We start from the raw sequence: 22138 nt of genomic DNA, 5'->3' as shown, positions 1-22138 counted from the left end.
TACTTATTGGTAAGTATAAGACAGCATTATATCTCTACTATATTACAAAGTTTATGGTCACAATTAGTTTTACATTTCATAACTATTGAGACTTAAATTTTTCAGAGATGGGTAACAAGGAATGAGCTTCTATATGTAATTGGGCATTTTACCTAATGCTTGAAGAAATGTCAGTAACATTACAAGGCAGAAGGCAGTAAAATACTGGGACTGCAGTTTGACTTTTCTCAGGTGTATCATTGGTCTCATAAACCAAATTCATTCATACCTGAATGAGCAATTCAGGTTAAAGTGGCTGTTAAATGTAAAGATAATAGTGACAGGAAGGCTCACAGGATGAGAAATCTGACAGTTACTGCTTCTGGGTTTGTTTCTCATCCCTGTTGGCATCATGCTTTTAAGGCATTTATGCCATCTCATTTAAACATGCATGAAATCCTTTTGTCAAATACCTAACTAGTCTCTTAGATGTTCATGGATATGTTCATGGTTTTTTTTTTTTTTTGTTTGGAAAGAGAAAAAGCAGAAAGCAATTAAGTGGGGAAGAAATGTTTTTTTTTAATTGCAATGCATTATGGCACTGGTTTATCCAAAAACTCTGCATAGAGAAACACAATCTTTGAGTGAAGTAGGAAGCTAACCAGTTGGGTTCTGAAATGTTTGTATTCCATCCTCCAATCCTGGAGCAGTGAAAAGCTGTTTGCCTGACTTTACATCCACAATAGCTCATTTCAGGTTAGCCTTGCTGCTGTTTTTTTCAATATTGGCACTTTGTTGGAGTTTTTAAATGGATTTATTAGTACTGCAAAGATCACTGATAACATGTAGCCTGTTATAATACTGTAGCTTGTTCATAGTAGCTGTCTTCCATGATAACTGGTATCTTCATGGCCACAGATTTGTAAGAAACCCTGCATCTACTTTATCCATTTACTTATGTAAAGTTGCCCTTACTCTCTGAATTCGCTCCCCCCCCCTTTGTTTTTCTCCTTCAGTCATCCAAATGTTTGATTGTAAGGCCTTTGGGATATGGATGTTACCTTCCATATCTGTTTTGAGGTCCCTAGTGCACCTTTCGTTAGATACAGCCGTATAAATCTGTGGTGGCCCATTGCCTAATTTTAAAACTTTTAAAAAAATGTACTTTGCATTTAACCAGAAATTAAGTAATTAATGCTACTGGTTACAGACAATTCGAAGAATGAAGAAAATTCAGATTCCAGTAGCCCGGCCGGAACCTGAGCCAGTATCTGAAAATGAGGAAGATAGTTATGAAGAGGAAATGCATGATCCAAGAAGTGCACGCAATGGGCCAGGTGTCAACAGAAGGCTTGAGAAGAGCTGGGTAAGAGACCGAAGTGGAAGCAGAGAGAGAAGTTTATCGCCAAGATCAGATAGGAGATCAGTTGCTTCCAGTCAGCCTGCAAAACCTACCAAAGTAACATTGGTGAAATCCAGGAAAAATGAAGGTATGCCCAATGACTTTGCTGTCTCCTTCATACTTTTGGTTGTAATTTTATACCAAAATGTTAAAGGTTGAATTTTATATTGAATTATTAATGAATGTTACGTTGCTAAGGGCTCATTAGACTAAACTAGACTAGAGAGCTGCCTACAGGTGCCTTCAAAAGTCTATAAATAATTGTCTTAAAATTACTGTACTTCTAGTGCTAGGTTTTTCTCCATGTTTTCTTATACCAGTGTATGTGATTGAAGGGAACACTCAAATTTCAATTGAACTGGAATTGTAATTGCATATCCAACTTCTGCTGGCCACTAAAATTTTACAAACACACATTGAATAGTGTATATACGCACTCAAAATATATAGAGAGTAAACTTTGTTAACGTGGAATTAAGGTTGAGAGTATATCTGCTATCAAGCTTTTTTGAAAGATGGCCAACTTTAAAAAAACACAACAAAACAAAAGAAACATACAAAAATACCCACCACACACAGAATCATGGTTAATGTGTGATTTTTCCATTTATCATGTGGCTATTTTAAAAAAAATTAATTACACAACTGCTATATAATATGAGTATGATCTGAAATTTTTGGTGGTCATTACGAAGATAAACCTCAGTGTGTGAGGGACGGCGAAGTTGTCGCATAATATCTGGCTCTAACTAGGGCGGTGCTATGAGGTCAGTAATCTTGCTGACCTTTAAAAAGGAAAATTTTGGCAAGAAAGGGAAGGAAGGAAGTGCGGGGATAAGGCTTTCACTTTATTTAAAAAAAAAAAAAAAAATCACCCCCTTCCAGTAGTTTGACAGCCTTATTAGGTTTTTGTATATGTTGTGTAAACATTTGTCAGATTTGGGAGTCAGAAGTGGATGCAGCATCTTTGTTACTGGAAAACAGCTTGTTTATTCTGATTATAGGGGCCAGTTAGAGGAAGAATTTAGATAATCACAGAACAATTGAGGAATATAGCACTCATGCAAATTGCTACACTGGCAGCCATTGGCAGCCAGCCCATATGAAAACAGGGATTGGCATACCTTAGTTACTAAGGAATAGCTATATGCCAATTAAGCAAGTAAAATTCCCACAGTCGTTCAGAGAACAGGGAATTTCATAATAGGCAATATCTCTGCCCCTGGCTTAAAAATACCATTTCACTATAACCCTCAATACACTACTGTATTAAAAACACTTGAGTTTTTTACTGGGTTCTCGTTAGGCTTTGAATGTAAATCTAGAAAGCAGTGTTGTAAATCCATAAATGTTGCTACTTTAAATTGAGATTTCATATTTGGTTTATTTTTTTTATTCTAAATAGAGTATGGTCTGCGCTTGGCCAGCCACATATTTGTGAAAGAAATATCCCAAGATAGTTTGGCAGCAAGAGACGGCAACATTCAGGAAGGTGATGTTGTATTGAAGGTACAGTAAATGGCTATCTTTGCTTAGCAAAGGAACCGGTATGTTGATTGTACTAGAAGTAACTGCCTCACAGGTGCATGTTACTGTCAATAGAAGAAATGTCAGGTTTTGTATTTTTTGCATTGAGGGAGGAAGGTTAAGAGTCTGATTCTGCAGTCTTTACTCACATAAGTAGTCCTGTTGTATTAATTTTGATGGATTATATGGGCCCAAAGAGTCAGAGGTGCTAACAATACCCTGTCAATGTCCAACATTAAACAGTGTTAAGCAAGGCTTGGGGTTTAGTATATAGAAATCTCAGCCCGCTAAGTGTCATGGCAAACAAGCCATTACATTTTTTTAAAACTTGTATTAAAGATACAGAAGAGAAGGAAAAACATGATAAAGCATTTGAAATATAAAGTATTAAGTAAGGCTTTTATTTTAACAACATCCTTTGTTCCCTTTCCCTTTAGCTGGAAAGAGTTTTCAGAAGGTAAACCCCTTGTTTGACAGTAAAAAATGGTAATAACTGTCCTTTTTGGGGGGGAAAAAAAGAGAAAAAGTTAGTTGAGATGGGCTGGAGCTATTGTTGATGTTGTTTTTAAAGTCCAGTCCCATTTCCTAGAAGGCAAAACAAGACAAAAGCACACAAAAGGGGAAAGAAAACACCAAAGATGGAAAATTCAGCTTCTGTGGCTGCCTTTCACTTGCAATGTCCCTGCTGGAGAAACACAGGCAGGGCACACGATCTTTAGGCATTCTGAGACCTGGCAAACTTATACCAGCATCGGGCTGTTTAGGGCATTGCATTTAGTTGCCTCTTTGGTCATGGGCTCACTGCAGTGTTGCACAATATACAGGCTTTGCCTACTAAGTCAGGCTCTTGTTAGACAGAAGGCAAGGGGAATAGATAGGAAAGAGAGAAGAAATGAGATGGGGAAGGAAAAAGACGTGAGTGGGACTAAGAGGGTAACAAAGTCTCTCATCCCAGGTGATGGTTGGGATTTAGCTGGAGCCAGTGGAAGTGGCCATCTGGGTCACTCTACTGTCCTCATGCTGAGAGAAATCCCTAGACTGGTCCAAGACAGACTTAAAGGTGTTATGGTAAATCCCCTGTGGTCCCAGGAGACGGTGGGGGTGGCAGCCATCATGGTAAAGCTCATTCCTTTCCTGTTCTCCTGTGTTCATCATGGTTGTTGGCAGCCAGCTTCTTAATTCCTCCAAAGTATTTTCTTTTAAGAACCTCCAAAAGGGGAGAGATGGGGGAAAAGAGCATCCCATCATTATTTTGTCCACCAGTTTAGGCCTAATTTTTGAGACACCAATTTTGGTCCATAGATTTCCAGTCCCACACTTTTCTTGTTTACCTGGCATGATCTTAATACAGGCCTTGAATTATATTGGTAGGCCATTTTGTTTGTACTAATTCAGTCTCTCTCTCCCTTTTATACTTTTTTCCCCATCACTTTGTTATTCATAAAATGTCAAAATACTTATGAACTTTCACTCACTTTTCACAGTTGATCTTGTAATTAGGGTCAATTTGTAGGCCCAATCATTAAAACGATCGCTTTGTCATTGTATAGTGGAAGAACTAATTGGGGCTATTTGTCTGAGCAAGGGTTTCAAGATTAGGCCTTAATTTAGTAGTTCTAGTGCAGAATTATACTATTGTGCATCACAACCAGATGTCTTGGGGTGAATTATTTTTAATTAACTTCATAAACTATATTGTGTGTGGGTTAACAGTTTTCAGTGCATGTCATTGCTACAAATCTTAATTCTGTTGGTGCAATTAGTGAACAAGGGCAAGTCCTCCCACTGCTATGTGGAGTTTAGTAAGGCTTATAAAAGAAATTGCTTTAGATTTCTTAATCATTACAGATTAAAGTAATGAGACTTTAAATATTTAAATAATTTAAAAGATGAGCATTAGTTTTCTGCATTCTGTGGCTCAGATGTGTTTGCATTAATATTTTCATAATATATAAATATGTGGAGTATATATTATATTCATTTTTCTTGACCAAATAACTGGGTATTTCTAAATCCCATCAGACTGAAAACTGGCATTTAAAATGTCATTGTAGATTTTAATTTTTATGTAAGATTGATCAAGATAATCTGATTCTGATAGATAAATTGGAGGCTTGCATTGCAAAGAGAGAGGTGGCAAAACTTAAGGACTCAGCTGAATCAGAACTGCTGTTAGACTAGAAGTAGTTTCCTTAGGCATCAGTTCTGCAAGATAAAGTACCACTGAATTTCCTTAACTTTTTGGTCTATTTCAGTTAGTTTGCTTGCCTAAACTTGAATCTTTTAGCTGCTTGCTTAGATATTGCTAATGTTTTTTGTTTCCATTTTTAAAACAAGATTGAAGACCATTTAACAGCAAAATTATATTTACTAATTTTGAAGGGGTAATTTTGACCAATTAAGAGTTAAAAATACTTATTGTAGAGAGGGAGAACTCTTGTTTGTTATCTTCAAAGGAGTTAACTAGTGGAGCTAGATTGTTTTGTTTTCCATTCAGTTCCTATCTCTAGTCTTTTTGCTCTATTACAGATAAACGGCACAGTCACAGAAAATATGTCACTGACAGATGCAAAGACTCTAATAGAAAGGTCAAAAGGCAAGTTGAAGATGGTGGTTCAACGAGATGAACGAGCAACTCTTTTGAATGTCCCAGATCTTTCTGACAGCGTTCATTCTGCTAATGCTTCAGAAAGAGATGGTGAGTATAAACTTATTTCCCAAGGTAAAAATATATTGCTTATGTCGCTGGATCATGAAGATGTGAAATCCTAGTGTGGGAGACAGAGGATGAGGGAGGAGAAAAGAGGAGGGATCGATATTTGAGTGGATAATAAACTTGTTCAAACACCATTGGAGTTCACATCTTCAAGAATATGAAAAAAGACTATTCAAGTAAAAGCAATTGGAAGAAAAGGAATGTTAACTTTAGGTGATTTATTTTGAAGTCAGTGCAGAAGATCTGACTCACTTCATGTGTATTTTCTGCAAAATTATTTCCATTTTGGGCAGGTCACATCATCATTTTAATTACAATCATTTCATGAAAAAACAACTTTTATTTAACAGACATTTCAGAAATTCAGTCGCTGGCATCAGATCATTCCAACCGATCACATGACAGGCCCCGCCGCAGTCGTTCACGATCTCCTGACCAGAGGTCAGAGCCTTCAGACCATTCCAGACATTCTCCACAGCAGCCCAGCAATGGCAGGTGATGGTAGCATTGTATTATTTTTAATCAACTATTAACGTGACATTAAGTACCAGGATTGTTTGGTTTTTTTTACAGTACCACAAATGTGGCACAGTATTGTGGAAATGGTAGCATGATATAGTACTGAAATTATGTATCTAGAGATGGGCCTGAACCAAACTCATGTTTCAGACATCTTTCAGTTTCAGGGAAATTTGAACCTGGAACTGAATTTTTTGGCTTGGACTTTTCTCTAATTTATCCTGTTCTTTAAGGAAATTATCAAAATTAAATGGTATTCCTTTTATGTGGCTTATTCGGTTTGACATTAGTGATATAGTCTACTGAAGTATATAAATTATCTCACTATCTCAGTTTCAAAAAGTTAGGAGTGGACTGTAATAGCTATACTCAGGCTGAATAGTACCACAAGTCCAACTGACAATTCAGTCTAAGTAGTTATTGCAATATGGTGCTTATTTAGTTAACAACTTTGTTTTCAGACTTTAACACAGTCAGTTTGTTTTTCAAACATGTTTCAAAAAAGTTTTTAATTCCAGTGAAATAAACTACTCTGTTTAGGAAAAGTAGTTCTTCAAACATTTCATCTAAAATGTTTGTACTTGGTGGTAGGAAAATGATACTAGCTAAAAGTGGGGCACAATGGTTTCTCTCTGTATCTGTTCCTGTTCAAGCCTAGACAAGGCTGTTACATGGAATTCAGTCTTACATAAGAATAATATAAATTTGTCCATTTCACTTTTGCACATTGTATGCATTAAATACTGACATTCCAATTCAAGTTAGAAATAGGAAGTTAACCAATTTATAGGATTTCTACATTCTTGTTCAAGTAAGTTATAGGCTTAGACCAATTACAATCTGTTGCTTAAGAAAAGATGCCAGAATTAGGGTTGAGATGTAATAGAATGCTCCAGATTATTGCTGAATGGGATATTCCTGTCAGAAAAGCTGCCTAGTTTGACAGGGTATTGCTATCAGCTGTGAGCCTCAAATCCAAACAGGGTCCGGATTGGACAATTCAAATTTATGTATGAATTTGAGCCCCAATGACAAGATGTTTCAGGAAGCGATTGCCGTAAGGAAAGTATATAGATGATATTGTATTAAATTCCTGTAGTTACGAGAAAAAGCTAAACAAAACTTTTTTCCTTGCCAAAACACCAACTCAGGGTTTGAAACTTCTCTTGAATTAGATGGTAAAACCACAAACACCTAAGAGCAGGGATTCTGAGCACTGTTAATCATTAGGCCATGAAACGGAGTAAAACACATGAACCAGTATCTTGCCAGGTAAGTAGAAATGTTGTATTTATAATGTTTAAATTTATTTGGTATGGTCTAATGATTGGAGATCTTGAATTTCATTTTATAGCCCTTTGCTACCCATGAATATTGAAGAAATGCACTTCACTTTTCATCTTCACAGGGAGGATCTACAGGTACATTACAGCAGATCTTCTGTTTGTTTGCACCTTGTTTGGAGGCAGAAGCAGACTTGTCAGGCAGGAGACACTTGAAGTGACCATGCTCCTGAGGACCCTATCAATTGTATTCTGCCTGCAGTAGCTGTCAACAGTCTCACCCAAATTGTCTGCTCAGAGCAATTAAAAACACTTTGAAATCTTAAATTAGGTTTGGGTAGGTTGGGCTATGTGTTAGCGAGAATAAGCTCTGGAGGAGATATTTCTCCCACATTTCCTCCTCCTGTCTGTTCGAGACTAATGGGTGCAGCAGTGTCCCCAAGCTGGCTGCTGCAATGGTGAAAAAAGAAGCACAAGCAGAAAGGCCAGCTTAGCTCCCTTTGAGGGACGCTTATATGGGATCCTGTTTGTCTTCTGCAGGGACCATGTCACCCCATCTTTCATTTCTCCCTGGCCTAGAGAAGTCTTCTCCACCCATCCACATGCATCTGTGAGACCTCTGGGGGATCAGAGAAGGAACAAGGAGGATAGATGATTGTCCCTCTCCTCCCTGTGGGACTGATCCATTTTCACACACTAGATGACATGCAGGTGATTGCTCTGGCAGGGCGCAAAGAGGAGGACACCCAAGCAGAAGAAACCTGCCATCATACCAGTGGGGAAAGGATGCTAAGATGGCCTCAGACTGAGGCCTCTGCTAACTTGTACCACTCTGCCTAACTGTAACCCCCACCAAAAGAGTAGTGAGTGCTATGATAGCTCAGATGACATCCAGGCAGCCAATAAGGAGCTGTCTAGGACTTACAATTTTTGCCTCACCTTTCCAGGGGTCAGGGTTAGTGTGTCCACTGGCTGGCTCTCAAATACTCAGGTTTCTCCATACCATTACCTCCTTCAGGGTTCCTCAGCACTTTTGTGGCTGCCCGTGGGAACATTAGCAAACATCCTAATGTAGGACGAAGAAAGTTCAGCCATGGGCACGACCATCAAGGACTTGGTCCCCTGCCTACCTAGAGAGCCTTCGCTTTCTGGGTCATCTAAGGACCACATTCCTTCTTTAGATCCTGAGAAAAGAAGTAAAAACAAGGTAGACTCTAAAAAGGCTTCCATATGCAGGTTGATGCATTTCTTTTCTTTCTCCATCTAAAAAGAGTAAGAGAAGTGACCCTGTAACCAAACTGTAGTATTCATCTTCAGACTGTAACCACAATGGTGGCTCCTCCACAGAATCCATCTGTAAAGCTCAGTTAGTTCAAGAGCAAGAGGTGTGCAGACTATTCCACATCTTCCTCGAGTTCCTGAGAGAAAGAATCCTCTAAGAAAGATTTACAAAAAGAACAAGAAAAAGCCTAAAAGATTCAGAAAGTATTCCTTCGTTTGTCCATCCTGGGAAGTAGGGCAGTTTTCAGATTTTTGAATCAAAATATCAGGAAATTCAGAACAAGCTGTTAGAACAGGTTTTGAAACACTTCTTAAGGTTGGTTGTGTGGCTCGGCTTTCCCCCGGATGAACCCTTGAAGGAGGAGGCGGCATTTGAGAAAGTGTGTAGAAAGGAGAGTGAGGCCACTTGCAAGATTTGAAAACTATGTCCTTGCATGCAGCACTTGAGGATGTCAGTAGCATTGACTGAGTAGGAAACCCAACAAAAACCAAGAGGCTGGCTAAGGAGCACTATTATGTCCATAAAACCAAAACTTGACCAACTTACCCTACCGAAGATTGATGTAGCTCTTTCGTTGTTTATTAAAGACAGTTGATTCATTTAGATGGTGACTTCCTCTCTAAGGACCATACTCGCAGAAGAATTAAGTCCTCCCTCAGAAGGAACTCTGAAGCTATCTCAGCAGTTGCCTCTTCTGCATCTGCTTCATTCATAAGAGCATGTGTATGGATGACTTCCTGTTGGACACTGTTCTTTCAAGATCAGGAAATCCTGTAGGCTGTTTGCCAAATTAAGTTTTTGTAAGCAATGGCTTTTGTACTGGATGCTTCTCTTGACAGCCTCAGATTTGCTGCAAGGGTAATGATACAATTCCACATCACATCACAAGCTCTGGCTAAAGCCATGGAAGGCCGATTTTGAAGCCAAGCAGGTCCTGGTCACCTCTTAAGTATATGGGAGGAGCAGGCACTTCAGTGAATCTTCTCTTCAGCAGCTGAAGAGACATCATAGAAGACTTGTTAGCATACAAGAGTTCAAAAAAAGAATTCAGGCCCTGTTACAAATCATGATGTTCCTTTAGCTCCTGTTCAGCTAAATGTCCCAGGAGGTGTTTGAGGCAGATGGACTAGATTAAGAGGCTTGAGGAAAAAGAACATTCCATAGGAAATCCCTTAGCCATCTTGTAGTGAGGTGGACTGGCCCTTCCCAGACAGAGGAAGAGGGTGGCTCCGCCCTTCATGGGTGGAGCCCTACTCCTAGCTCCACGCCCCGGAAGCCAAAGGGCGGGGCCGGAAGTATAAAGGCGGGACGTGGAAGCTCAGTAGGGGCCCAGCCACTGGAGGGGACATATGCGTCCCCTGAGCACTCGCGCTGGGAGGTGGCAGCAGGCCAATAGAGTGCAGATGACTGGCCCGGGCCACCTGGATCCTGGACTAACCTGACCCCGGGGGAAGCAGACGACTGGTCCAGACCACCTGGACCCCTGAACGACCCGGCCCCACAGGAAGCAGACAACTGGCCCAGACCCCTGGATGACCCGACCCCGCAGGAGACAGACAGCTGGCCCAACCCTGCCAGAGCTTCAGCTGGCAACTGAGGCCCCCGCCGATCACCTTACCTCATCGGACTGGCAGGTACCCTTGGAGGGGGAGAGTGGAGTGGTAGACCCCTGTCTGGCTGCAACGCTGGCACAGGGTGAGTCAGTGTGTTGTGACTTGGATCCCCACTGACGTGGTGGCAGACCCCTCTGCCATCCTTAAGGCTCTGGTCCAGGACACAGTGGAAAGGGAGGGCCTGCATCCCCCCCGCCACCCAAGCGGTGGGTGACAGTCTCCCTCAGGATAGTTGAAGGAAAGCCTGAGTTAACTGACTTTGTTTGCAGCCCCACCTTAGTACAGGTTGGAGCTGAGTGATTTTGTTTACTGCCCCGCTCTGAACCAGAGCCTAGGCTGATTGACTATTTGCAGCTCCACCTGTGTGAAGGCTTGAGGAGGTACTAGGGCCTCAGGGAGGCAGCCAGGGCAAGAAAAGGCAGCAGGTCCAACTCGCTTGCCAGTGATGAGTAGCCATTTCAGACTGCAGTTTGCCCCTGAGAGAAGGGACTAGATGACGATTGGCAGTAGCCACTGAGACAAGGTGGATATAGGGGGTAGGGGTTCCCCTGGGAGGGGAGACCCAGAGTGTGGGGACACTGCTGTGGGGCAGTACCCCAAGGTAAGGGACACAGGGCCTGAACTGGTAGAGACTGCAAAGGGGCAGGTAAGGGCAGGGGAGAAACCGACCAGAGGAGGGCGCTCCTTAGCTGGATGAATTAATTCCCAGACTGACCAGCAGGAGGCGTCGCAGCAGTGAGTGACCCGCCCTGCTACACTCCTTCATCAGGGTTGACTCCAGTTGACCCAGTGGTGTGTGGCTTCCCAGGGACTAGGCTGTAGGAATTTGCAAATAATTGGATCAATGCAATGGCTGACAGATGGATCCTGGATGTTTTCAGCCTTAATTATGCATTGGAATGGAAGGCAGTGCTAGAAGGGCTTCAGCTTTCTCCCACTCCTTCAACCAGACGAAACTCAAGAATATGATGAATGCCATATGTCACTAAAGATGTTACACCTGCCTGTTCCGAGTACCCATGTATTCTGGAGAACACAGAGCAGTACTTGATCTCTAGTTCTTGGGAAAAGTTCCTTTGGAAGCCAAAGTTTCAGAATGAACTTATAGAATTCATATGTACACTTTTCTGTAAATCATACATACAGGGAATACATCCAATTTACTTTACAATGGGCAGCCTTATTAGTACAATGCTTTACCCTTTGGCCCAGTAACCACCCAAGGATCCCTATCAAAGGGCTCATTATCTGTGGTTTTTCTTAGGCAGGAGGAAATTCATGTGTTCTCCTTCCTCAACAACCTGTTCATCAGCACACCTTTTCTGAAAAAGGAACAAAAAGTAACTTGCCTCATTACCCAGATTATAGAACAACATAGTTTTGTCCTCAACCCCAAATGACACGCTCAGATTCTAGTTGACATTTGGCAGCTATCGTAGATACTAAGCTACACAGCATTGTTCTCTCAAAGACAGGATTCAGAAGCTGGTATATGCTATATATACAGATAATTAGTTCTCTTGCCATATCAATCAGGACTCTGATGTTTTTAGTGGGAATAACAGTATCCTGTGTTGATTTCTTGCTTTGGCAAGGTTCTGTTCACACTTTCTCCGGTAGTTTTTGGTTTCCCTGTACTCACAGCATGTCCCTATCTTCACTAATTTAAGAATCCAATGTAGTATCAAAATCTGTCCTGGCAGCTGGAAGTCAGCAGATACTTGGATGGCCACAGAAAATTAGAACTGTGGTGATAACCAATGCCAGTCTCAAGGGATGGGGAAATCTCATATGGGGCAAGGATCTTGGAGAGACAAGGAGCTTCAAATATCAATTGGCTCAAGCTCAGAAAAACCAAGTATGTCCTATCATCAAATTTTACCAATTATTATGTACTGGTGATGCCTGAAAACACCTCTGCTTTAGCTCGTATCAATAGAGAAGTACAGGAAGCCATTTTTCTGTCACTGGCGGCCTTCCACACAAAAGGCGACTGAACCTACAAGCAGAATGGTCAAACAGACAAAGGAATAGGCCTGAAGATATATAGTTTACATGCAAATATCTTTTGAATCAATAGTCAAGGCTCTGGGTCACCCCTCAATAGAAGTATTTGTATCCAGGTTCAATGCAAAGGTTCTAAAGTTCTTCACCAAGCCAAGGCAACAGAAGATGTGTTCTCATCTGCTCCCATAACAGCGTCTTTTGTTTGTCTTTTCCCCCATTCACAATGATCCCGGGGACCATTCAGAGGATAAAGAGGAAAGAAGCATATGTATTCTCCAAGCTTCACGCTGGTCAGTGAGGTGCTGGTTGTTGGACCTAAATCAGATGGCAGCCACCCTTCAATTATTCCTCCTCTGCTGGAAAGACCTCCTATCACAAGCACTAATTCTACATACCAACCTAGAGCAAAGGAGAATCTAACTATATGGTATTAAAGAGGCACCAGGTGAAACAAAAAGATTATTTAAATGACCTCAGATGCACTCTTATCTTCTGGAAAGAACTCTACAAATAGGGCATATTCAAAGACTTGATCTAGATTTAAAGTCTTGTGTAAGGACCTTATTAGAAAGGCGGCAGACAAGGCAAGAGCAAAACATATATTTTGGAGTTTATGTAGAACAACTTTTACAAGCCGTAAGCCTCTCATTTTGAAATTTCAAAATGGCTGCCATATCCAGCATACCAGAGACAGCAGGCAAGCACAGGACTTCCTTACCCTCAGACACTGAAAGGCTTCTCAGAATAGCATCTCTTGTTTACCCTACACCAATTGGAATAGTTCTGTTTTGGACCTTAATTTAGTAGTATTCCCTAAAGAAGCATCTTTTTGAATCGGTCTAAGTATCATGATTGGAATTACCTCAGCAAGAAAGGTTCTTACTAGTAGATGGCAACAGTGCAATTTTCCATAAGGATGAAGTTGTACCAAGAATGAAGACAGCTTTCATTCCAAAAGTCAACTATTTATTCTATAGCACACAAGAGATTTTCCTTCCCTTCTTTTGTTAGCATCCAAAATGCCCCACTGAAACTGGCATACCATGCATGTCAGGACAAAACTATAATCTACATTGAGGTGCTCTTCAAAAAATGCTTGTCTCTTTCGTGCTGAACCGTCCATCTTCAGAAGTAAATTGTATTAAAATACTAAAAGCACTAGAATGGACAGAGTCTAAATGTCAATCATACTTGAAGAGTTTGTGTACAAACACATGAAACATTTTCTTGTTACATGTCACAAACTTTTGTTTCCTTTGTCAGTTACTTTTTTAAACAAATGTCTTGGTTTAAGAGCAGTCCATTGATGAAACTAACATGAAGCCGACTTTGTTTTGTGACTGAAGGTTATTTTAAAAATGCCGCAGTGTTAAGCATACTAAAAAAAATCCTCCCTGACACAGCACAGATGTTAGAAGTAAAAGCAATACTGTCAGAACACATACACAGCAAAATAACGAACACCTTTGATGACTCATGGGAAATGCAGCTGTAATTTTTAACAAGATTTTGTCACTTTAAAAACAAAGTCATGGAAAGTTATTTAATGCTATCTTCTTGCAGAATGAAATTGAAAGTGCTTACTATCAAATTTGAAAAATTCAAACCCTAGTGCTATTTTATATTTTTCTTTTAGTTCCAGACATATTTTGTTTCCTGTCACTTCAAGTGACCATCTTTGTCCTATTTAGGCCTCCAGTTGTTTTCTTCTAATGTATTCTGGAGACTTTGTAATTGACATAACAATACAGGATACCAAGTACCTTATTAAGAATGTGAGAATTTTACAATCTGTCTTTCCTCTTCTGAAGAGTCAAATTCATTGTTACCTAGGAGAATTACTCCAGGTACGATGAACATAGCCATGGTTTACACTACAAAATTTTGCCAGCATATCTCTGTCAGCTAGGAGTGTGTGGGGGTGGACTCTCACACCCTCCACCTCAGCTATGCCAGCAAAACCCCTAGTATGAGATGCAACTGTGCCGACAGAGTGCTTCTGTCAGCATAGCTAATGTCATTTGAGGAGGTGATGTAGCTATGCCAGCAGAAGTCGTGGTCCTGCTGGCTTATGCTGCATCTACACAGTGCTCTGTCAGTATAGCTATGCTAACCAAGGCTCTGTAGTGTAGACAAGTCCATAAGCTTAAAGTTTGCTGGGTGATTAAATATAGTGAAGCTCAACCTATTGCTAGATTTCAGAGCTACATTTCTAGAAGCAATGGATTACAAAAACTTTTAGTGTAAAATGGAACTGGCTCTGGGGGCCTTATCTACTTTAGGGTTCCCACCATTCCCATTCACTGTCTTGGATGCCTAGCAGTGTGTAGAAAGAAAAGGGGGTAAAATATAGATTTGTCAAGATCTGTAGTGAAAAGAATATTGGCATTTCTTCTGAAAAGAATTTTAGGGATCGTTGTAGGTAACCAACTATGTATGAGCTCCCACTGCAGTGCTGTGGCAACAGTGGTTAACACAAACCTTGAATTTATAAATGGGGAACATACAGTAGGAGAACAGAGGTGATGTATTCCTTTTTGTATATGGCAGTGTTTAGATCACTATTGGAATTGTGTGTCCAGTTCCGTTGCCATGCTTTTAAAACAATGTTAGTTCTTATCATGTACTCTACAGTTTTTCTAAGAGAGACTTTGTCTGTAAAGCATGCTTTACAATGAAAGACTTGATGAGGTCATGCTGTTTTAGTTTATAAAAAGAAAGGTTGTGGTGACTCGATCATAGTCTAAATACTTACGCAGAGAGAAGTGATCTAATTTTAAGAGCTAAAGGAGTTTTTAATCTAGCAGACCAAAATGATAACCAGATCCAGTAGCTTGAAGTTGGAGTTGGAAAAATACACCCAGGAAGTGAAACTCCAGTTTTTAACAGTGAGGATAATTAACCACACTGGAACACTTTACTAAGGGTAAATTGGCCATAATTTGGCATCTTTAAGACTAGATGCCTTTCTAAAATTATATATTTTAGTTCAACTATAATTTTTTGGGCTATGGCCAGGAATTCCTGGATGAAATTCTATGTCCTGTGTAATCCCATCAGAGTATATTATGATAATGGTCCCTTCTGGCCTTAAATCTATTAATTAAGTGAAACCTTTTATTTCTTTAAATTGATGCATCTTAAAATGTGCAAAATGATCTGAATGGATAATTTCAGCAGTATGAAAAGACTGGGAGTGTTTCATTCAAGAGTATTAATCCGTCTCTGGTAATTTTAGGCATGAGATTGAAGGCAAAGCTAGAACCACCAGAATACTGGTGATATCCCAGCATACTACTCAACCTGATGTGTTGGGATTCTAAAATGACCCTTTCTAAACATTGTGAAATAAATCATAATGTAACTTTGAAATGGTTGGTAATCCTTGCAACACTACATCAAGACTTCAAAGTAAATGAAAAATAAATGTAGATTTCCACGTGTGATTTCCACATGTTCTTTTTCTTTTGATTTCCTTATTTAAGATCTCATCCTGCAAATAACTTACTCCTAGGCACAGTGCTTTTATATGACATTGAGCTCCATGGGGCTAATTCCAGCCACCTCTGTAGGATTGACCCATTAAGTTGTTTCTGACCTCTACTTTCCCTATCTTCTTACCACACTACATTGAAGCTTTTGTTTCTCTCTACTTCTCTCTCTGATTTCATGTGGCTGTATAAAATCTAAATCTCTAATCATGGTCCAGGTGATAAAAACTAATAATTAGAAGCGAGAGGGGGAATATGACCTGAGCTGCAAGTGAAGCACCATTTACTGCCATCTTAAAATACAGTTTTAGATTTTGTTTGAAATAAAACTTCTTATTTCATAAACAAAATGAAGATGTGTATTAATATTGGAGTCTTAAGAGTGAGTAATGTGAACTGAGTAATTGCATAAGCCTATAATTGGCGTGATTCACCACTGCATTACTCCATGTTTATGCCTGTGTTACTCCATTGAGATGATTGCAGTTACACTGTGGTAAAACTGGACTAACCCAGAGGAGGATCAGGTTTGATATCTTTTAGTGCATATATTTCGGTTATTCCATGTTTCTTCTAGAAAACTCTCCACTCTTTTTAAATGCAGTCTGACTTTAAATCTGCTCATTGTAGTTGCTACTATAGTTTTTGTTTCTGAGCTGACTCTCTTTTAAGGCAAATCTTCCTGATAAATTGAATGGCCTGGTCTACACTAGGAAATTAGGTTCATATAATTGTCATTCGGTGTGTGAAAAATCCAACTCAGAGCAAAGCAGTTAAACTGACCTAATCCCCGGTGTAGACAGCGCTAGGTTGTTCAGAGAATTCTTCCTTCGACCTAGCTACCACCTCTTGGGAAGGAAGAGTACTTACGCTGATGGGAGAAGCCCTCCTGTCGGTATAGGCAGCGTCTTCACTCAAGCGTTACAGCAGTGCTGCTGCAGCGTTTTAAGTGTAGACAAGCCATAAGAGAAGGGCAAAAGGGTATAATATCATTAACAGAAGAAATCTTTCACTGTCTCTAGCTTTCTCAATGCTTTGGCTATAATGTGTGTCAGTATTCAAACTGCATGACTGTCAGATACCTGGATCCTAAAATAATAAAGCCAAGTTTGTATTACAGGACTATAATTCCATTGAGTGGTTGATGTTACAAAAGATGATACATACTAGCATCCTTCATGGCTTTATAGTTCTGCAATTTGAAATGTGCTTTTAAGAAAACTTTTATGTAATACATAAAGATTTTAATTTAAAAAATGGTGTCCCTGTGATAGCAAGTGACCCTGAATGACTTTGTCTAAAGTCTTTTAACAGTGGCTGCTCTTAAACCATTATAAGTGTTTTGAAGTTTATAAATGCCATGAAGCAACTTTGATTTTTGAACTTTGATTGTGAACATCATAAACACACAATTCATGCGTTTTGCTGTCACATCTTTGCAATACTTTTTTTCTGTACATGGTGTCTTAATGTTTCTGTCCTCCTCTAGTTTAGAGAATGACAGTGAACACTTAAACACTTCTTTTCATTAATTAGAGATTGGCTGCCCAAGTGAAGGATACCAGAGTGACGTGAAGCCCCTAAGTAGTACTGCAGAGTCATTCCTAATAAGTATATATGAGACAGGCTTTACATAATTGTTTCTCTTACCAGAGGGGTAGTGTATAGAGTATAAACTTCATGTTCTCCTTTTACTAACATGGCTATATAAATATGTAAAATACTTCATAGTATGAAACTTACCCTAAACTCTCAAAAAGAGATATTATTTATCATAGCTTCAGTCAACTGAAAAGCTCAAATGAAACCTTCATTAAAATCAGATTCCTGAGTTGTGTGTGTGTGTATATAGCCATTAATTTGCAGGAGGTGGGAAATAAATAACTTTTTTTTAGAATTCTGATAAAACATTCTAGAATAAATCATTGCCATTTGCAATGAGACTTGTACCATAGGAGTTGAAAACCTGGGATTCTTTCTCTTCCCTCCCCTCCCCCCCCCCCCCCCCACTTTTGAGGGAACAAATGTAGAGAGAGGTTATTTTTACCCATACATGTATGTTGAAGTCCTGTTATGCATTCTGTAATTTAGAAGATGTGATGAGACAGACCAATGTCTAGAATGAAAACAAGCAGACAGTGAAGTCATGAGAATCCCTGTTTAAAGAGTTAACTTATACATAAATTGACTAATATTTATAATACAAGGAAAAATCAAAAGGGGAGTCGTGGGGGGAATTTGCTGTTAGAAACTCTATTCCTTTTTATTCAATGCTGCCTCAACTTTTTAAAAACTTTTTATTAAATATTTGAGCTGCACTAATTAAAAATAGCAACTACATTTATGCGAGAATATCAGTAAAGGATACTAACACACAAGAATGTGAAAATACAAAGTCCTCAAGTTGCATGTAGAAGAGGCCGAAGATCAAAATTAACTAATATAAAATGTCAGAAATAGTAATATTGCAAGAAGAAAACCATTTTGGGATAGTGAAAAATGCTATACCAAAATAAAAAGTTGTATTGTAGAACATCATTAACTACTATTCAATGTCCAGAAATATGAAAAACTAGTTCTGGGCCACATTATCATGCGAATTATTTTCATTTCTCCGTTTCCTCGGCTTTAAAAAAAGTTTCCTTGTTTCATACACGCATTCAAGTATGCCCATTTATTTAATTGGGAACTGGCGTTTTATTTCTAGGGAACAAAGATTCAAATCTTAGCATAGCTGAGAAGTGAAAAGACAGTCATTTGTCCACATCCTAAAATCACTGTCCAACGGGACATGTATGCTGGAAACGTAGAAATGGAATAGCAAAGATTTTGCAGAAGAAGCTTAATGTATTACTTATGCAGCACAAGGTGGGAAAACTTGCAGTGCCCAGGGCTGGCTCCAGGCACCAGCGCAGCAAGCAGGTGCTTGGGATGGCCAACGGAGAGGGGCGGCACGTCCGGCTCTTCGGTCGCAATTCGGCGGCGGGTCCCTCAGTCCCTCTCAGAGGGAAGGACCTGCTGCCGAATTGCCGCCGAAGAATGAAGCGGCGGCGGTAGAGCTGCCGCCGAATCGCCTTCCCCCCCCCCCCCCCCCCCCCCGTGCTGATTGGGGCGACAAAAACGCTGGAGCCAGCCCTGGCAGTGCCTGCTCCCAATCATTACTCAAGCCAATGCTGTTAGTCTCACTTTCACGAGTACCAAATTACCACCAAGAAAAAAGTAGAAAATTATTCAATATGAATACCATTATGAGAAAAGGGGAGTCATAAGTATTCAAAAATTATTTTATAGAAAAAGAGATTTGTGTAAATTGAAGTTCAAAGACAAAAATTTTCAAACTTGGATGCCTAAAGTACAGCTGTGTTTTAGCTATTTTTAGTATCTAAGTATAATTGGCAAAGACTTGCAAAGGTGAAGAGCATCAATGGGACATACAGATTGCAGTCGGATTTGTGAATTATCAGCACTCTTGAAAAGCAGGCTATTTTTAGTTAGGTGCCCAACTTGAGGCACTCAAGTTTGAAAATGTTGGCTCTAGCAAGCACTGTATCAAATTCTAATGGCTTATACTGAGTAACAACACATCAGTGAATGGTGGTCCTGGTTTAGCAGAATGTGTAAACCTTGCTTCTGATGCCAGCTACTTAGTATTGCCAGAGAAAGCACATCCCACCCATGTTTATAAATTTAGTGGTTTTATCTTTCGGTAGAGCTTTGGTTCCAGTAGAGACTGACTAAAAAAAGTCTTATTTCCCGTAATTATAATTAATACACCGCTTTGAAGTAATTATTTTAGTACAACTACGCACAGCAATATTTATTTTAATGTGTATCAGTGGATATATATATATATATATATATATATATTTATTAAAGGATGCAAATACAAGTTACTGCCCAATAGCTCCATCTAGCTTCTGGAAACAGTAATATCTTAAGAAAGGTGGCATCTTTCAGAATACATCTGTCCAGGATAGAGAGAGAGAGATCCAAACGGAAAACCATCTAATCATGTTGTACTATCTTGTACAATATACTTCACTAAGGACGCTTTCTACCCAAAGTCCTTCCTGGTGGCTCATCAGGAAGAAGTAACTGAGCAGTTCGGTGTCATCAAGGAGACAAATGTTTCCTAACAATGTCAAATTCAGTATCCTTTAATGCCTGGCAAATATATAATTCCTTTAGAACACTCAATGCATTTTTATTGACACACAAGGTGATAGAAGTAAAAGTAAACCTACTTGTTATGCAGTATCTTCTGTTAACCATTTTATTTTTATATGCATGTGTTTCTAATACTTCAGCAGAGTTTGAATATCTTGTAAACTAATGCTTTTTTATAATGAATGTTTTGGAATTGTGGTTTGTTTAGTACAGCAATTGATTAAACTGTTCATCGATGCTGATTATGATTAGCCATAGTAAGTAGAAAGTATCTGAAATTCATAAGTGCCAGGAGTTCTGACCTGAAGGATTTTTAGGAAGTAGTTATAAGTTGGTGGTATACTTCTTTTAAGCCTATGTAGATTTTGAATCTTGTCTGTGACTATACGGCTACCGTTCACACACAATCATAGTGTACTGCATGCTTGTACAACCCACTGAGGTTCTGTTCATATATACAGATTGAGTTTGTTATTGCCTCTTTGCTAAAGTTCTTGGTCCTCTAGCTCAAACAATGGAAGTGCTGATGCTTTTAGATCTAGAGGTCCCAGGTTCACTCCCCAGAGACTATCTAGCAAGGAGTGCATCACATTCTTTTTAGATGTTGCATGCTGTAAGCATATGTAGATACGTTCTGGAGCAGAAAATACATGAGGCTAGTCCTGTTTTCACTGAAGAAACATGAAGTAGAGAGCTGGTATGGGAGGCAGGCACTCACTTTTTCCCCCATTGCACCAATCTTAAGTGTAAAGGATTTGGAAGAGCTGTGGATTTTGAAGGCTGCTCTTTCCCAACCTCAAGGGATCTAGGGGGAAGGGAAACCTCCTTTCCGTGTTGAAGGGCTGCCATTGGCTGAGTTCCTCAATCCCGGCTGAGTCAGCAACCACAGGAGGGGTCCAAAGGGTCGTGGTAAATCTTGGGGTTTTGCCCAGAAATCACTAGACTCCACAGGGAAAAGTGTCACAGAGAACAGCACATCACTTGCTCCCATCTCCATTCCTGCTTCTGAGTTTAGCGTGGAAGACTATCGACACAAGGCATGGGAAGGACATGGGGCAGTGAAAAGAGCACTCTATTCTACCTTGCCCTCCCTTTTCCAGGGATCTACATGTGGAGAGCTCCCACTATGCAGATTATTTGAGGATGAATCTGTAAGCAAATCTGTTTGACCTGAAATGCAGAAATGGTGGTTTAACAATAATACTGTGAGGTAGCATGGCGTACAAACTAAATGCCATATGTTTTGTTTTTCTGATATATAGTCTCCGGAGCAGAGAAGATGAGAGAATATCAAAACCAGGAGCTGTCTCTACACCTGTAAAGAATGCAGATGATATCCCTGTTTCTAAAACCATGGAAGAGGCTATAGTTGAAAGAAATGAAAAACAAACTCCACCTCTGCCAGGTAAATACGATAAAACGCCAAGTTATGCCTGCTGCCTCTGACTGCTCAGTAGGAATTTGCACTACTTCATAACTACAGCATGATTTCTCTCAAGCTGTTAAAATATACAACTGCATAAAAACTCAGAATATGCAAATTCAAAGGCCCCAGCTCTGCCCCTAGTTACCTGGGTGAAGCCAGTTTAAGTAATGGCAGAAGTGGGCCCAACATTTTTTCATTTTTCTGAATACGCAAGACTCCCTGTGAGCACAGTTCAGCTTGCAGTATTTGTAGTTTTCAATTCTGGAAGATCACTCTAAAGCGGTCTCTGCTTTGGGATTAAAAACTGTGTTGGTTATAGCTGTCTTTAAGCATGGTTGTTGCTAAGAGGATTCTATCATGATTTCCAAAGCCAAGATAAGAGGGAGGGCTTTTTCCCCTAAAAGCCATACTAACCCCTTTAAACATAGATGTAGCTAACACAGTTTTGATCTCAATGGAGAGCTAAATCTTTTTTGTTTATTATTTTTATTATCATAGCACTTAGGGCCCTAATTATGCACAAGGACCCCATTGTGCCATACACTGTATAAACACAGAACAAAACGGCAGATGCCCAGGTTACAGGCCGGAGTAATGGATAAGATGGTGGTGTAGTGTCCACAGTAATCAAGAAAGGAGGGAGCGGGAGGATTTGGGGGATTAAGAGCTCTGTTTTACCTGTGTGCAGTTTGAGCTCATGGCAAGACATCTAGGAGGCAATATCAG

At 39.8% G+C, this 22138-nt stretch overlaps 1 protein-coding gene across 2 annotated transcripts in view; it reads left to right on the top strand.

Moving 5' to 3' along the window:
• TJP1 (tight junction protein 1) overlaps positions 1 to 22138 on the top strand; it is a 325424-nt gene that overhangs the window by 247433 nt on the left and 55853 nt on the right. For both annotated transcript variants that reach the window (XM_065412781.1, XM_065412780.1), the window contains exons 6-10: positions 1190 to 1469; positions 2787 to 2890; positions 5438 to 5606; positions 5975 to 6119; positions 21249 to 21391. In XM_065412781.1, coding sequence (XP_065268853.1) covers positions 1190 to 1469; positions 2787 to 2890; positions 5438 to 5606; positions 5975 to 6119; positions 21249 to 21391 — 841 coding nt within the window. The remainder of the gene's footprint in view (positions 1 to 1189; positions 1470 to 2786; positions 2891 to 5437; positions 5607 to 5974; positions 6120 to 21248; positions 21392 to 22138) is intronic.

Source organism: Emys orbicularis, chromosome 10, assembly GCF_028017835.1.
Source record: "Emys orbicularis isolate rEmyOrb1 chromosome 10, rEmyOrb1.hap1, whole genome shotgun sequence".
Lineage (NCBI taxonomy): Eukaryota > Metazoa > Chordata > Testudines > Emydidae > Emys > Emys orbicularis.
The sequence above is the reverse complement of the archived record's forward strand: the minus strand, read 5'-3'. Positions and strand labels throughout refer to the sequence as shown.